Source organism: Thunnus albacares, chromosome 21, assembly GCF_914725855.1.
Source record: "Thunnus albacares chromosome 21, fThuAlb1.1, whole genome shotgun sequence".
Classification (NCBI taxonomy): Eukaryota; Metazoa; Chordata; class Actinopteri; order Scombriformes; family Scombridae; genus Thunnus; species Thunnus albacares.
Window position 1 is genome coordinate 21,507,012 of NC_058126.1, and position 18,296 is coordinate 21,525,307.

Below are 18,296 nucleotides of genomic sequence, written 5' to 3' on the forward strand. Positions count from 1 at the left end.
GCAAAGTGGCGAGGTGCCCGGCTAAATCATCGAGCCAACGCGTTGAAAGGAGAGCGAGATGAGTCCATTCAACTTCAAGTCGGAAGAAGCGTGAGAGGAGCGCACCCTCCTTCCCTTTTATATTCTCACATCAAAGATACTTCACCAGATGAACACAGATTGGCATTTGTGGATTGATTTGTCAACAAAATGTTGTTTTTCTCCCTTACTCATGTCTCACTTCAGACAGAAGACAGTAGCTTTATAGTTTCCTGCTTTCTCATGACTCATAACTTTTGCACGATTAATGGCTGGTGTTCGAGATGAATTCTCATCTTTTTTTTTTTTGCAAATCTCCACAACGGAGGTGGTGAATAAAATGTTATAGTGAACATGGACAAAAATGACAGGAACACCTAGGTCGAAATAAATATTTTAATATTAATATTTTTCCCTTTTAAATGCAAATCATTGTTGTGCAGTAGTCCGCCTCGTTTTAAAATTCAGGTACATTATAGAAGGAAGTCAGACTACATTGAAAACAAAATATTTATGCAATATGAATGCAATATAAAACAGGCACTTTGTAAAACCCCTGGGCGAGTCAATTCTGCACCAAAGTTAGCATTTAATTCTCTGTGCTGTTGTTGGTGAGTGAACTTATGTCTATTCTCCTGACTAGCCTGTTGGTAAAGCCCACACAGTCTGCAGACCCTGAGGCAAGCTGCAGGCAATGTTAGAGCAGTTGGGCATGTAGAGAAAACACAGAGATAACCCCCAAACTCTGCCTGAATGATACAGTCCTGTCTTTCTTTCTTTCTGTCTCTCTCCCTTTCTTTACCTGTTTCTCTGAGTGACTGAGAAACAGGTGAGTTCTCCTCACCATCCTCACCTGTCTTCATCTCTCTCTTCTCTCCAGCTTAATCTGGTAGAAGCAGTGTGTGTGTGTCCTGTGTGTGTATGTGTGTGTCCAATGAATGTGGTACAATGTTTGATGAAGAGCAGGTCGGAGATTTGTTGTGTGCAGGAGAGCGCGCAGAAAAAAACAGCAACCCACATTCCAGAGCAGTGCAGTCAGTCCCAGTCTGGTGTCCTGTGTCTGCAGGGAGGACCTTGCACTTATCCAAGACTTCCCTCTTAATTCTGCCTGAAACACACACACAGCAAGGTCAGCTCTAAAACAGCTGCAAAAGTGGATGAAAGCCCTTGTGTGTTTTTAGTCCGTAGAAAAAAATACTCAAATGTATGCAGAAATGCAAGATGTATTTACCATGTCTCTTCTAATTGCTGCCCAGTGGGCCTGGCCAGTAGGTGCTGCTGTGTATTCAACATTGACTACATGCACACAGCAGTACTAGGAGAAAAGGACACATTTGTTCTCTCATTTCCTTTTTTTTTCCTATTAAGTGTTATCTCTCCTTGTAGGCCTCTTTCCATTTCTCTGTTTTCTTTCCTGCTCTTTATTTCTACAAAAAAATGCAAAAAACAATATTGACTTTAACAGTCCATTTGATCTGCAACTCAGTGTGTTTGTTTTTCTTTAAAGGGAACAAAAAAAAATCTGCCATGGGGTTGAATTAATTTCCAAAGTACTAATGCAAATCAAAATGTTGCACAGTCAAGTGTCATTTCTGTAACACTAACTAATATTAATATTTGTAATACGACTTATCATATTTATTGCGACTTTCTCTGAAATTATGACTCATTGATTTATGCAGCACTCTTGTTTTCAGGCAATTGGTGGAATTATCTCAACTCAATGGCAGAAATAATCTATGAAAACAAAGATTTTAAGACTGAACCTGACAATAATTGACTTAAGATGTACATTTTTCTAGTAAATTACACGGCAGGGATTTTTTTTTTCCTCCTCTTTGTGAATGCTGTGTAAATGGCAGCTCACCAGAGACGCTCCAGACTGAGGACCTGAGTGAGAACAATGTAGCCCTGAGCCTCACAATGGCCTCTCTTCACTTAATTAGCCATCGCCACTGAACCACTGCCGGCATGCTGCAACCCCTCACAGACCAGAGCAAGTTTATTTAGTGCTTTTTTTTTCTCAAGGACAACTCTGCTTCTTCAGACTCAGTTAGGACTGGTTACCTCCTCTTTCACCTATAAATTGGCAGTTAGCTTTAGCATCGGGGTGGGTAGTGTTTGTTCATAGAACATACATAATGTTGGTGAGCAAAATGAAAGTAAGGATCTTACTTTTTTCCTATTGAAGTGAATGAGAAACTCCTGACACTCAGGAGAGCACCTCAGGTTTATGATTTCAATTTTTGAGGTAAACTGTTAATTTTAAGAAACGGCTCCTTCCTTAATACTTTTATTCACCTGTCAAGAAAAGACAACTTCCCCTTTAATTACTAATCAAATTGTCAGTGTCATTAATTGATTTCCAGTGTTTAGGGATCAAAACTGTGCTTAAATTTTGGAATTTAGCAAAATCTGAATTACAACAGAGTCTAAAATAAAGGACTTTGCTTCACAGGTTTTCACCTCAACATGTTTTAGCCACCAGCTGTGTGTAGAATCCTGCACACAGCCTGTAGCAACTACATGCATTACAGATTTAGTGTATTTCTTTCTGTGTGTGTGTGTGTGTGTGTGTGCCTTACCTGTTCCCATCATCTGAACCTCAAACACGTATACACAAACACACACACCACCTACACACACACGCGCGCACATGCACACACTACTGGTATCATCATTTAGTTGATCATTCCGCAGCAGGGAAAATAGATTGTAAATTAGCAATTATGAAAATAATGATATTTAACATCTCATTATTAACTTAACATCTTTGTTAGAGATAAGCGCCAGTGATAATTACTTATGAGCCTTAATGTGGGTTTGTGTGTGTGTGTGTGTGTGTGTACGCATGATTTATATTGAGACCACGACAGTTAACCATCCACCGGCTTTTTTTGCCCAGAAGCTTTTCTCACTTGGCTCTCTGTGCATATTAACATTCGGAAAGGCTCCCCTCTCACCTTCACACAAACACACACACACACACACACACACACATACACACACAACATAGACACACAGGGAGAGACAGAGAATGTGAATGATAGAAATAAATGCTTAACAATTCAGAGCAACTGTCACAACTTTCACAACTTAATCCCAAGCACAAGACAAATATAGTTCCCAAGGACAGAGTGTGAAAAGGCCGTCAGCAGGGGACTGGAAGAGAGTCGGTGTTGCTGGGAATCAACCTCTTTGGAAAGAACAACAAAAAAAGCTGCCACTCTCTGTTGTTCCATGACAAAGTTTCATGCCACGTCTGCCTTTTCTTTCCCCTTTAAACAAGATATTTCTTTTCTTGTTCTTTCTTTTCTTCATTTTCTTGCCTTTCTTACTTTAGTGAGAATGGAAATCATGTCTCCCCTCTTATCTCGTTTGAACAGGAGAAGAAGTGGCAGATTTTTTTTTTTGAAGTTGCCAACACTCCTCTCTATCAACTGTACTATAGCCTGAAAATGTTTAACCTGCCTTGCTCTGCAGGTTTTGTGTGTGTGTGGATGTGTGTGCGACTAGACAGTTCAGATTAGTTTGACTGATTTGGGTGTCAGAGGGCTGATAGCAGTGTTTTTGAAACTCCCAAGAGCTTTTTGTGCCATCTTTCAACTTTCACTATTATATGAAAAAAAAACTCCCCCTGAGAATTAAAAATGGTTACTTTTTCCTTCATAATTGTATTGTTGTCAGAGTGAACATGAAGAACTCTGAAAAATCATGTGAAAAATAAAGGTAAGCAAGACTAGGTCAGAACCTAGTATATGGCTGGACTGTATGTGGTCAATGTGTGAAATTGTGGCCAGTTTATTACAAGGATAGTCAGTGGTCATGTCTATAATGTGAGTTTCTGGATATTAAATGTTCAATTGCAATTTTCTGTAGTGGTCCCAGTAATGTGTGTTATTAAAGTGTAAGTAGTACTATCACATGACATGGTTAAGCTATGTTTGAGTCAAAAAAAAAATGTATAAATGCAGTTGCAAGAAAAATACTTTCCACTCATATCTTGGGATGTTTGATTTGAAAGAGGCAACTGAAACTCGAAAGAGAACCAATTATAACAATTTTAATTACCAATCTGTTAACTCCCTCTGCTCTTTCATCTGTTTCACTCTGTGGATGTCTCTCGTACATGAACATGAGCATACATACAAAAAAATCCAAGAAGTTTAGTTTGAGAAACATATCTGTGAATTTGAAGGCTTCTTACATACCAAAAGGCTGCTGTGGCTTATAATACTCAGGACAGACAGGATTTTAAATGGCGGCAACTATTTTTATCTTTTGTCATGAGAATCACGGGGAAAACAGTAAAAATAATACTTTACATTACAAAGTAATCTACCAGGAATGTGCACTTGCATTAATGTGATTGGCCAATGCAGCGCCTTGCCTGATGACATCACATTGCCCCAACTCAAATGAATGAGAAGGCTGCATTTTTTTGCAGATGCTGGTTCAGTGAAAGGAATAACTATAAGTTGCACCCATAATTCATGCCAGGTGCTTGAAATAACCTGGATACAAGAAGTGGATGTCACTTCATAATATTCACTTGTTAATAAAACATTAGCATGGAGGTACTTGTCAGTGTCCTTCCTCTTCGTGCTGAATCTGTCAGTCTTCCTCCACCTCTATTCCTCCAGTCGAGTCATTAGTAGTCACTGAGCTGTGGTTGCTCTTCATCTCTTCCTCTCTCTGTCTCCTTTTTTCTCTAAAAGGTTTGCTCGTCTCCTCGTTTCCTCCCATTTCTGCTCACTGTATTCGTTGTTAATTACTGCTCAGATGTCATTCTCTCTCACACATTCACCTCATCACAGCGAACAGCATTTCAGCAAGTCTGTCTGTGTTTCACTTGTAAACACATCACCGTAAAACCTTTGGACAAGTTTTACTTTATTCCTTTTTTTTAACTTCAAGGCGCTAAAGACAAGTGGATGCACTAAACTGGGAGTTTTCAGCAACAGGTGTAGATTCTGTTTACCTCAGTGACGGTCACTGGTCTATCCGTCTGTTGTCCTCTTCCTCCTCCTGCCTCTCTTTTCTGTCCACACCTACAGCATCCCTGCAGTATCAGGGTGGATATCCCTCTCCGCACTGGTGGCTGTGAACGTGTTAATTCTTGATTAGAGTTCACGCATTTGCCTTCTCTGATTTGCTCCGTGGAGTGAGAAATCACTTTCTCAATGAGAATAATTGAACACGGGCAGGGGGGTGCCAGCTCATTACCCACAAATCACAGGGAGCAGGGGCACCTTAGCTGAAGACAATAATGACTTCAGGGAATAAAAACAGGGCCGCCAGCATGGAGCCAAACCAGCGTGGGCAGCACAGAACAAAGCTGGGAGAGGATGATGCACACTCTTAACACTGTTTCTTAAGGTGAAATCATTTTGCGCTTATCTTCCTGCATTTTCAGTTGAATCAGAGTCAGTTTTCTCAGAGGGGGCAGTGCCTGGGCTTTGGAGAGAAGGAGAGGGAAGTGCTGAGTTTTTTTCTAGGAGGAGCGTGGCCAATATCCACAGCAAGGTTTTGCTGTTTTGAAGTGACACACGGGCCAGAAAACCCCCAGAAAAACAGAAATCTAGTGGCCAAAGAAAGTATATTCCACAACAGTTAAGGCTAAAAGCTAAGTTCTGTTTATCCCCAACACCGAGGAACAAAATGGTCTTTGATGACTGACAGTGTCTGATTTCCCACAGCGAGAAGTCATTCACTCCTATTTATTTGATTTTTCTCTCCTTTCTCACCCTCTCTACCCCACTTTTCCTTTTTTTTAATCTGTCACACATTTCCACTCTCCGCAGAGTGCCAAATGAGTCCACTCTGACACAATGAGGTCCATTGTCACAATAGGCTTTTCTCACTGTTTTATAGGTCCCATTAGGGGGGCAATGCTTTTAAGTTGCTGAAGGAATGTAATAAGGCCCCGGCCGACAGTAAACATCCACATCTCGGGGCCACAGAGAAACATGAGATGAGGCTGCTTCGCCATCTCGGCCGAACAGACCCGTTTCATTTGCATCGTCCAGAGAACAAAAGCGGTCACAGTTGGATGTGAATGGAGAGGAATGGGGTGGTTTTTATTTCAGAGCCAAGGAGATGGAGAAATAGAAAGCTTCTAAAGAGAGAGGGTGAGGAGGAGAGAGATGGTAGCTGGCCAATCAGTCCATTTCTGTTCCTCCCAGACAGATGTAGCCATGGTAGCCAGCCACTTTGTGCTGCACTACTCAGATGTATTATTTGGATTCATTCAGATATTGCTCTATTCTTGATTGTGAGACATTTTTTTCCAGTTTTATATCAACATTTGATAGTGAAAACGCTATAACAACTTCAATATAAAGGATATATGCAGAAGCATAACAAATAAGTCAACATTGCTGTTATAAAGGCCATGCACCTACACTATGATAAAGATTTGACCTCGCAACGGATATTTTTAGTCCTTTACTGAACTAAAATAGCAATGCAACAATGTAAAAATAATTAATTACAAGTCAAAGTTATGTATTCAAAATCATAAATAAATGTAGATAAGTATTGTCATGTGATGCTGTATTATCAAACATTGCATTATTAGATTCTTAATACTGATGCATTATTGCATTAATAGAATTTTACTGTTGTAGCAGGTCGAGGTGGAGCTAATTTGAATTACATTATATAAGGTTTGGTAGTTTAGTTCAGTGGTTTGCAACCTATAGGTTGGGCCCCTTTTAAAAGGTCACAAGATACAGTAAATTGGAGGAGAATGAGATTAATAATGGGGTAGGTAGAAAAAAAGTTCTGCTATAAAATTTTGTCTTTTTTTTGGATAATTAAATTTGTTTGGAGAGGTCTGAGTATGGTCCTAACATCCCTGCGATATGTCCGATAGCGGTCCATGTTAAGTTCTGTATGTCACTTTGGAAAAGTGATTTTTATAATTAAAATATGATTATTGCTTCAGTACAATATGAAGATGAACTTGGTAAGACTTGAAATTTGCTTGATAATTTGCTTGACAGCTATACCTTCAATCAGAACAACTGTCACCTTTGTTTATCATTAACATAATGCTGTTATTATCTTGCAAGGCAGGTGAAAGTAAAAAATAGGAAACTCTGACACCCCAGATTTCAGCCTTGCACTCACATTCCAGGAATGTCCTGTGGTCAGGAACTCAAACCTGAAGACAAGAATGAAGAAAATATGAATTTCATTAACGAGGAGATTAACAGTTTGGCAGCTAAATCTGTTGCAGCATCCCACCAACACATTAATTGACTTCCCTGGAAGACAAATAATATCACGCTTGACTGCAGTAGCCCACAAAGCCACGATAATGTACAGTAACTTTCACAATGGAAACATTTCCAGTGATAGATCATCTACAACAAGCAAGTTTCAGAACTTATACTTTACTCAAAAGAATATACACCAGTAGCTCGGTTGTCTTTGACTGTGATACTTTCAAAAATGGTCTGTAGTAATTTAAAGTACATGTATACTTGATGTGAGGATACTGGCCTAAAACTTGGGAGAAAAAAAGCCACACACAAACACAGGTGTAATCCTTTGAATTCGGAATAGCCCAGGTAGCGTTAATGGTGTCATTCTACCACGGAGCACATGTAATGGGCCACGCTTTTCCCTGCAGAGCAGTTTTCCATCGTAATTTTCTTCTCTTTATGCTTTAGGTATACGGGTCATGGGAGCTGTTTGTAGAATAGCACCCCTGCTGAGCTCCATCACAACATACTCTGATATTCCCGCATGCAACCAGAACCACGCTGACAGCCTTTGTCATTTATAAAACTGAATGTTTGAGCCATGTGTCGGCTTGCTTGTTAGGATTTATGTGTATCTGTTGGGCTGGAAAGTCAGACTCCTGCTGATGTTACCTGATGATGCCTATGGGTGTGTGTGTGTGTATATACAGTGTTTACATGCTACAAATTGACTATCCATGCTCCAATCTGTCCTGTTTGTTGTGACACTGATGATTTCCCCATGCTCTTATCTCATCAGTGATTACAATCGCTTGTTGTATTTAGCGAGTACATTATCTTCAGTTCTAACTTGCACATTCCTTTGATCAACCGATACCTTGACTAATCTTGGTTGCATTCAGAACGACAAAACCCACAAACAAAAAATTTTGAAATAATTACATGGATGTTCCAATTTGTTGATGATGCTGTGTAACTTAAACAGCGCCCCCCTGCATCTTTTATCCTCCTTTTCTCTTGATAAAAGCACACACCCACACCTCACCCCCACCTTACCGGGGCCACTAGATTGCCATGGCTCTGACGGAGTCTTTTGGGACCTCTCTTCATTACTAGCCCCCCCCTTCATTACTAGGCCCCTCATCTCCAAACAGCCCTCTTCATTTAGCCCCGGCTGAGAGCAAGGACTCGGCCAAATGGCTTTCTGTCTCCCCCTTATCCAAGAATTTCAGCTTCCAATTAAAATGAAATGGAAAGAGCCCCCCACCTTGCCCCACACTGCTCCCATGACGCTACAGATGAGCCCTCACACCCCCCACTTGCTCAAACAAGGCAGCAAACAACGGCTGATCTGTGGAATAGACCGTTCATCCCCTGTTATCACTCGCTGCAATGTCTACCAGAGCTTTACTTTCCACTTAATTATTCATAGTTCAACATCAGTCACCTCATTCCCTCTTCTTCATTTCTTTCTTCTTCATGTTCAGTGTATTCAGGGTGGTAGGTCACAGTGTGTTAAAACATCCTATAGAGGATGAGATGAGATTCATCTGCAAATAGCCGCTTTCCACATTTCCTTTTGCAATGCTCCCATTTTTACTCGCTGATACAACATTTGCATCGCAATAACTGTAACATTAAATAGTTCAGATGACAATTTAGCAAGGAGTGCAAGGAGTGTAGTTTATTGGCAACCACTGTGCTACTCAGTAAGTCAGTTTGATTCTGACTCTCATAATTGCAGGAGCGGCTACTAAAAATAATAATAATAATAAAAAGAAAATGTATTTAATTACAATCCAGATCTGAACCACGGGTACTCTCATTGAAATTCAAACAGACGCTATTATTTCAACGGGGGTAACATTCGCTCACTGACCTTCACAGTTTGAAAGATGGATTAAACGTTCTGAGCAGTGGAAAGCAGACTGTCCTCCCACTTAATAAGCTCAAAATGATGATTAATCTGTGAAAAGCAGCACAGAGCTCCTTTTAATGCACGGGTAAAGACCCAGGATTCAGCTGGGACCGTCCGCTCAGCAGGGCTGTGCACTCAACCCCTAGGATTATCTGTTCAGAATCACCTCCTCTCACCTAAGCCAGGTGTCTGAAAAGTCATAATATCCCTTTTGAACTATTTTCTATGCACCAGAAACTCTAAATCTGCTTTTAATACCCCTTTGAAGTGCTATTCTAATGCAAAACGCTATGCACATTCAAACTCTTTGAAACACTCCTACTGTATTCAAACAACATTATTCACAGAGCTTGTAAGAGTAAGAAGTGCTCTGGACAAAAGCTGGTGACGATAACTCAATTCTCAGTAATTCCTACCCGTTTGAACCTCTGGCTCTCTGGTACAGGAGCGGTCTGCTCCGGTTGCGGCTGTTATTGATGAGATTTGGAAGAAGTCTTGGTCCTCTCCGTCCGCTTTGGGCCTTTGTTATTGACCTGGTGATTGATTTAAGCCCTCATAATTAGCAGGCCTAATTTAATTAAAGTACAATTTAACGATACAGTAGGCAAAGGCAAAGGCAGCTGTGTCATTGATAGATCAGTCCAGGCCTGATATGAAACAGGCGCTGGCGGATGATGTATTCCACACACAGCAGGTCTCCCACTGGCAGAGACAGAAGAAGAGACAAAGATTGTGGTTGAGAGACAAAGAGAGAGAATGAGAGGAGTAGAGAGCAAGACAGGCCTTTGTTTTTCCAAATGTCAGCCCACAAACAGTGCTGTCCGTCTCTCATCCCCACCCCTCCACATCTTGCCGCTCTCCGCCCTGATGTGGACAAATGCAGCCTCACATCTCTGATCTAATTTGCTTAACAGCATTAGGAACCTGTCTGTCCCGTCCCTGTAATTTGCTTCAAGTAAATCCACGTCAGAGCCCGAACTTTTATGAGCCAGAGGCTACATCTTTCCAAGACAAAACAAAGGGAGACAGATTTAAAGGCTAGAGACCATTGTTGATTAAAAGAGCTGTTAGGATGAGAGAGTTATATAAACTCGTATAAACTTGACCTATTGGGGATACTATATACCATGCATATCATTGGCAGGGAAGTACTATGTAATTGAGATACACTGATAAATAAAAACACAAAGAATGACATGCCTCCACTTGTTTTGTAAAAGCAGAAATCTACTTTGTCTACAGTCATGCTAGCAGATCTATGAGGCACTTTTAGCTAAATGCTAACGTGAGCATGTTAACATGCTCAAAATCACAATGCTAACATACAGATTTTTAGCAGGTATGCTTATCATTTTCACCATCTTAGTTTAGTGTGTTTGCATGCTAACATTTTCTAATTAGCACTAAACACAAAGCATAGCTGAGGCTGATGGGAATGTCATTAGTTTTGCAGGTAGATAAAGAAGATTTCAGCAGATAAAGTATTGGACAAATTAAACTTTTGACCTGATAATGGTGCCAGATGGAAAGTCTTGCATTCTTACATCATGCAGCAGGAAATGCTTTGTCATTTCAGATGGACTTCCTCAATTGCATGAAATTATCTTTCACAGTGAATATTTGTGTATCACTGCTGTCTTTTTAGAGATTTAGCCAGACTTTGAGGTGCCAACTCTGATTCGCCACACTATAAACATTGTACACTTGCACTGACGCATGCATATCTATGAAAAAACAGTCATATACAGCAAGTCCAAACTGTCAGGAAAGGATAAAGGAAACCAAAAAGCATGTTTCTCAACAAATCCCTTCTTGAAAATTTGGAACTGGTTCCAGTTGAGAACAGGTTCTGGATACCCAACCTCACTCCCCACTGTCTTCACCTAGCACAGCAACGCATATTTGACTCCCATTCCTCATTATCCAAAGGAATAGTACATCAAATCTGGAATGCGAGTGCTCTCCTTTGAACAAGGCTGGCGCCCATGGGTGCAGAGTGTGAAAAATGAAAGACAACACATGTCCTCATCTGAGGACAGGCGGCGCTTCAGCTTCTCCCCTTGGCACACAAACACAGGACTATAGTATCGTATCCTCCCTCTCTCTTTTTTTTCTCTCACACACACATACAAAGCAAGAGATGGCAGACACAAGGGTCACACTGCTTTGATTTCCTTCCAGATCGGCTCTTTCCAGTCCAATAGAGAGCTTATCGTTTGCCAAAAGAAAGAAGGCCCAATACTGTAAACTATATTCTGTGTCTGCCCTTACATCGACACAATAAATCCTCAATTGCTGTGTATTGAAATGACCATTAGCTTACATCGCCATGATCCTTAAGATCATAACAATATAAAGAAGATAAGAAAGTATGCTGAAACTGGTTTTTGCCTTTCTGCTAAAAACCATTAAGTGCCATTTAGGGAACTTGTGGGTAGGATAAAGGTCATTATGACCCTTTCATCATCCACTAACCAGTTTAACTCTTCGCCCACCCTTTTATAATGTCGCCTTATCCCCAACATAAATGTAAATAAGTGTCTCATAATCTTAGTCATTGTGACATATCGGTTGTTTTAATGGCGGTGGAGTCCAATGGGCTGGTGGAAAATGAAGGGTTAAGGGTGGTGGAGAGGGTGGGGCTGGGTCATTGGGTGCAGCAGTCAAGTCCAATCTAATCACAGAGGCCATTTTGGGGCCTAATTTGGCCCTAATGGCAGTTTCCTCCAAGGGGATGGATATGAGAGATAAAAGACCTTCTGTAACATGAAGAATAACGCATGTATGGTTAAATTCTGACACAGCTTGCCATCCATCACCAGCTGGTGAAGTCTGTTGCTCTATTACACAAGTTGGGATCATCTGTTGTTCAAATTTAGGGGAAAATCTTTGTGTCTATTGTTATAAAACGTATTTTAACTGCTGATTGAAAACAGCAAGATTCTGGTACTGGTAAAAATGGAAGAGTATTGGTAATTACTTTGTGAGGTCAAAGGAACTTTAATAGGACTATTAGGAGTTATTACCGGCGGCTTGTCTTAGTATTTCAATGCCATTGTGCAATGCAGCGGCACTGTGTAGTCCTGTTCGGCCTTTTCTGTTGTACAGTGTTTAGTCGAACTGCATTAACTCTAGGTAATGAGGCTACAATTATGGCTCCTTAACCTTTTGTGAGGGACAGGAAAAGCCTCCACCTCTGCTGCTTTTTTCCCCCCGACTTACACCTCTTCTTACTAAAAACAGATTCTTTTCACATCATGCCATCATTTGTTACCTTTGGCTGGTCTCATGTTTCCATAAGGGGTGTATGTCACCTTGCACAATTAATGTTTCATATTTTTAGCTTGCCAGATCAGAAGGGAAGGCAGTCTTTGTAAATATTTCAACAGCCATTTTGCTAAATTCTCTCGTTAAATTGCTTGTTTCCTTTATTTTTACACGCAGAGAACACGCTACATTGTTCATTTCAAGACATTTCTATACCCTGCTCTGGCCTCCATTGTTCTATTCGTCACACACAGCCCATTGTAAGGGAGCGTGTGACAACATCTGACAGGGAGGCCCGTTCCACACACATGAAGCTGTCACACAGATGTGGACCTCAGCCCTTAAGGAGGGGTGCTGGCCAGAAACACACCATTCACTATGACCTTTGAACCTGTCCTTGTTAAGCCCTTGACGCCAAAGATGGGCTCAGGAGGGAGTCCCCAACCCTTCCCCTCACTTCCCCTAACAGCTACATGTTGTACTTGCCCATAGCTAATGGCATGACACACACACACACACACACATGCACACACACACACACACACACACAAACATGCTTACAGTAGGTCTCCTTTAGGACAGTGGTTGATGGAGGATGACAGCTCTTCAACACACACCCTTTGCCCCAACCCTCAAGCAGTGGGCTTCAATTTGTGTGTGTTTGTGTGTGTGTATGTGTGTAGTTCTCCCTCCTGACCAGACAGCTGCTACCTCCCTCCTCCCGCTTTCTCCTCTCTCCTTGGTCCTCTCACCTTTCTAACCTGTCTGCCTATTTGAAGGTAACAAGACTCTGCACTTTGCAGCTCTCCCTCCCTCTCTCTATCTCTCTCTCTCTCTTTCCTCTCTTTCTCTCTCTCTCTCCCTCTCTCTCTATCTCTTACATGATTCTCAATAATCTAATGCTGAAGCTGTCCGATGGCCAAGCCTCTAACCCTTGATTTAGCTTACCTTTATTGTCAAAGAGGCTGGTGGATTTTTGGCCAGAGACCAGGGATTCAAATCCTCCTTGCTGCATGGGAGGGAGGGAGGGAAGTGGAGAGAGGAAGAGAGAGAGGGAGAGAGAGCTAGGAATGAACGGCATGGAGAGTTGAAAAGCCTTGTTGCTTCCCTACTCCACTGGTTACCAAGGGATCAACAGGGTGCTAAAAGCACTCGGGAGGAAGAAATGTAGGGTTTTTAGAGAGGGCGAAAGAAGAGTTTAGAATGATGGAGAGACAAAGAAAGAGGGAGAGTGAAGGGGCAGAGAGAGGTGGATGTATATTTAGCCTGTGTCTCTCCTCTGCTGTCACACAGCACTCGGCTTTGCCGCTGACACGAGGACAGACAGTAAGTGGGTTGGCAGTGAATATAAAGGGAGATGGCTTCTTCTTCTGCCCCTGGTCACAAGTAGACACTGACCCCTCTAATACTGACTCAACACTCACTCTGTCATTCTGTTGGGAAGTCAGCAGCTCTGCTTAAGGACTTCCCTGCATGAAATGTCAGTCTTAACAAGTAATTATTCATCATATTCAGTCTTAGAAGTGGTATTTGTTGGGCTGGTTAAAGCACAGATTTCTTGTCCAGAGTCTGGCATAATGAAGAGGCTGTGCCCTTGCTGGTTGGATATCCCTATTTTGAGTCTAATGAACCACAGTAGCCACTTAAGCAGTGCCTCGTGAATCCAGTGTCAAGTGTCAATCATGTGTTTCTGTTTACGGTGAAAATTGACCGGCAGACGAGGCGTGTTGTGCATTTAAATATGAGAATAAAAACACTCCTAGGGGCTGAGGAAATGTGCTCTTAATATTGAGAAACACAAGCACTAACAACTCCACCGTGGTAAGAGGGCATAGATTGCATATAAAGATGGACATAACAAGGCGTGACATCACCCGCTGGTTTGCATCAGAGCCAGTTTGAAGCCCATAGTTGCTGCCTACGCCATCTTTTCCGTTTGTCGCCAGTGTAGGGTGTTTCCTTTCACACTCTGGAAACACGCCCTGCTAACTTGGACCCAAGCTAACGCTAGCTTACCAGGAACACCGAGTGGTGCAGACTTGTGCCAATATTAGCTAACTAACACAGCAGGTATCGTTATCAAGAAACGTTAAACTTACCGAAAAACTGTGACTCATTGTGAGTCCTGGGGCTGAGGAGCGAACTGTCAATCACAGCTGTCAATTAACACCCACACAGCAGGCATTAAAGCTACTATTTGTCTTTATATCTCATTAACGGAGTAATAATTTCCAAAATGACCAACAGTACACTTATTAGTGGGCCTGAATTTAAAATTTGAGACCGTAATGACTTGTTGAAAAAATTTATTGACTCAGTATTTCATGAGAGAAGTTGATGTATTTTGAATGGGAGTCTATTGGAGCCAGGGATTTTTTTGAGCCAGCATCTAGCAACCATTAGTAGTATTACACCTTAAGGAACTTCCACATTGGCTTCAATTTCAAGCCGTGGTTGTTGCCGCTTGTAAGAGGGGTATGTTATTTGTTTCAATTTGGCAATATGGCATATTTTTCATAAAAACATGACAAACCCTGCCAAAGCAGTGAAATGAATCCACTTTAACATCCAGAGTAATTCAAGTTTTACACAGACGTCCTTGGAAGAAAAGTCAATATTTGAATCACAGGGAGTCAGAAGTCAGATCACTGCTCTTGTATCAATGAAACAATACTTAAGGCAAGTTCTTGACACAAGTGAAAATCTCTCCACATCTCTCCCCTTTTGTTTTTTTTTGTCTAATTTACAGCTTACTTTTGTCTCTTCTTTTCTTTCCTTTATTGCCAACTCACTTTGGCTTTTCCTCACTTTTCCACAATTTCTTTCTTTTTTTATCACTGGGTTCCTCTTCTCTTTCATGCCTTTTCACAGTTTCTTAGATTTTCACACCATGTGTCTGCAGTGCCTGAATAGAAATATTACCCTGCCCCTGCTCTGGTGTTGCTCTGATATCTACTTGTGCCAGTTTATGGTAATTATTCCTGTCAAATTCACACAATCAACCTGCTGGCACTGTGCTTTTGGTCCAGTTCAAGTGAAGGATCCCTTCACCTTAGATCTCGAAGAAAAAGCTTCAAGCTTCTTTACATCACATCATAGTCTTTCTTGTGCGTTAGACACAATCTATGCGTGATGCAGTCACGCCACGAACACTTGCCACCTACAGGAGCAAACTAACAGACAGGAGATTGTTACTGAGAGCTACTGTTACTGAAGTTAATTACATGTCACATTCAGTGATGATACACTGTGAATCAGCTCGCCTCTCAGATCACTCTGTTTTCTAATGAGACAAAGGCGTCGGGCACCGTCGCCTTCTTTATTCGCTCGCTGATAATGAAAGTGATCTTGACCATTAAAAGTCAAGATATTCCTTTGGCTTTCATACTGCAGTTTGTGCCAATCTCTTCTTATAGCATATGGTCTTGTATTTCTTCTTCTTGTCCAATTTTATTTGCCTGCTCCACTCTGTGCCCTCCCATCCTTATTTATTGATTCCCACAGGTGGTCAGGTCCTTTGTTCACAGCGAATGAAATACTCAGCCAACTCACTTTGGGGGTTTTCATAAAAGGCTTTGTGAATAACAGGCCCCGTGAGGCACCCGGGACCTCAGCTGACACGTAATTAAAGGCGGGGCTGACTGGTTGACTGACTCATTTTCACACTGGACGGTTAGAGACAGGAGACAGACAGGTAAGGTGAGTTGAGGTCTCCTAAGGTAGACTGCTGATGAAATTTTCATGCACCCAGCCTACCTTACCCCCCCGCCCCGCTCTAATAAATAAATAGGGGGCAGAGTCTCTCTGCGCCACCCCTGCGTGTCGCCAAAGATATCCTGGCCTCTGAAAAGGGTTGAATCCATTTCCATAAAGAAACCAGAAAGGCACAAGACCCATTTGGATGTGCTTGACATTTCAGTAAAAGAGAGAGTAACAGGAGGGTGAGGGGTGAGGGCGGTGAAATCGCAGTGGCTAACAAAGCGTTTCAGCAGACCCTCCCAAGGAGACGATGCGCTGTCTGGATGCTGACATGCTCACACACACACACACACACACACACACACATCCGCAATGACTAACAAGCAAAAACTGAAATGACTTTCTCTTTAAAATGAAGAAACTGTGACATTCAGTGTGCTTGTCACTGGTTGATGAAGCTGCCCTCCTTTCCTGTAACTACAGATGATGATTAGTTGAAATTGAACTCTGTGTTATTAAACGTCTCCCTCCTATTCTACATGTAGTATGTCATCACTGCATGTAAGTGCGCTGCTCAAACTCTACCATCCCCATTAAGAGAGCTCAGATAAAGATTTTTTTCCCCAGTTAAGGAGAGCATGAAGCCACTGTGTCTAGTCCAAGAAACCAGTTAAGTCCTCAGACATCTGGCTTGCCTGTAAAAGCCGCTGCTTCCCGGTCCCACAGCCTAATGGCTCTGAAGGAAGATGAGTAAATGAAATGAAGAGAGTGAGCGAAACAAATGACAGCAGGCGTGACCACTTTTCTTCACTCTAGACCTGATCACATCACCGCAATGACCCGGCAGCAGTGCCACGCCCCAGGCCAGACCTGATTGATTGAGTAGGAACAATCAATCAGGGCCACTTTGTCACTGAGGTTTTTGGCCAAGCCGGGATGTTTCTCCAGCAGCATGATGACTCCTGTCTGTCCTATACTGAAAATCTTTTTTGATTTAGAATAGAGGTTGTTACTTGTTCTTGCAGGTAATTGAATTAAAAGCCAAAGGAGATGCAAGCACAGCCAAGTAGAAATAACAACAAAGAGAGTTAAGTTTTTATTACTTTGCTGATTTATTTTGTCTTTTTTTCTTTTTTCTTTCTTTCTTTTTAGGAGGAGGAGGAAGAAGAGCGAAGGAAACAAGAACGGAGAATTGAGCGGATAGAGCCAGTAGGGAGGGCTGACTCCTCGTTGGAATATTCACCTGTGTTAAGTCTAGAGTGAGTGACCCCAGACAAACCCCCAACTAACTATAACCATATAGTATGTCTTAAAGGGTTGAGTCACCCACACCACCCCTTCACTTACCTATTTGTATCTAGCCATGTAGATAGTTTTGGTTTTATTTGTCAGATTTTGAGATATCTTCTCTGATAATAGAATTTTGTTTGCAGCGCTGATAATGTTGAGCACTGCACCCACACATAATATTATCATTTTCATTGAAGGCATGCTAACGTTAGCATTTAGCTCAAAGCATTGTTGTCCCTTACAGAGCAGCTAGTGTAGCTGTAGCCTCTTAGTCTTCTTCAGTGCTGTGTGCCCCAAAACCTGTGCAAAACAAAACTATCTGCATGCCTGAATACCATTTTTTTGTAATTTGCATGAACTGACCTCTTAATTTATTACAATAACACCAGACAGATCAATAATTGCCAGAACATTATCATTATACCTAAACACAACCCTACTACAAAGCTTACATCAAGACCAAAGCCTTCCTCCATCAACATCATCACACACATCTACATCAGTGGTTGCTTGTATTCATTTGTCTTCACGTCTTTATCGACACAAATTAACCTTCTCCTCCTCCTCCCACCCTACCCTTTTTCTCACGTTTTTCAATTAATCTGTTCTCTTTTAGCACAACAATCTGATCTTAATCACTTAATTGGAGTCTCCATTTGGGTCCTTAATCGACCCCGAGGTCCACCAGCATGACTTTATAATGGATGACTTTGTATAGACAACACAATGCAGCCTCCACCAATAAGGCCGTGCCAACCCCCATCCCATACATCCCATCAACCTCTTGTCATGACTGTGTCATCTTTTATATCCTGCTTTTCTACATTTTCTTGTCATTCCTGTTATTTTTTATTCATGCATGTCTCCCTCTTCTTCCTCCTCCTCCTTCTTCT

At 41.6% G+C, this 18,296-nt stretch overlaps 1 protein-coding gene across 8 annotated transcripts in view; it reads left to right on the top strand.

The window, feature by feature from the left end:
* LOC122972572 (partitioning defective 3 homolog) overlaps positions 1-18,296 on the top strand; it is a 356,531-nt gene that overhangs the window by 158,911 nt on the left and 179,324 nt on the right. For all 8 annotated transcript variants that reach the window (XM_044339771.1, XM_044339764.1, XM_044339768.1 and 5 more), the window contains exon 6: positions 17,266-17,372. In XM_044339771.1, the coding sequence (XP_044195706.1) occupies positions 17,266-17,372 (107 nt within the window). The remainder of the gene's footprint in view (positions 1-17,265; positions 17,373-18,296) is intronic.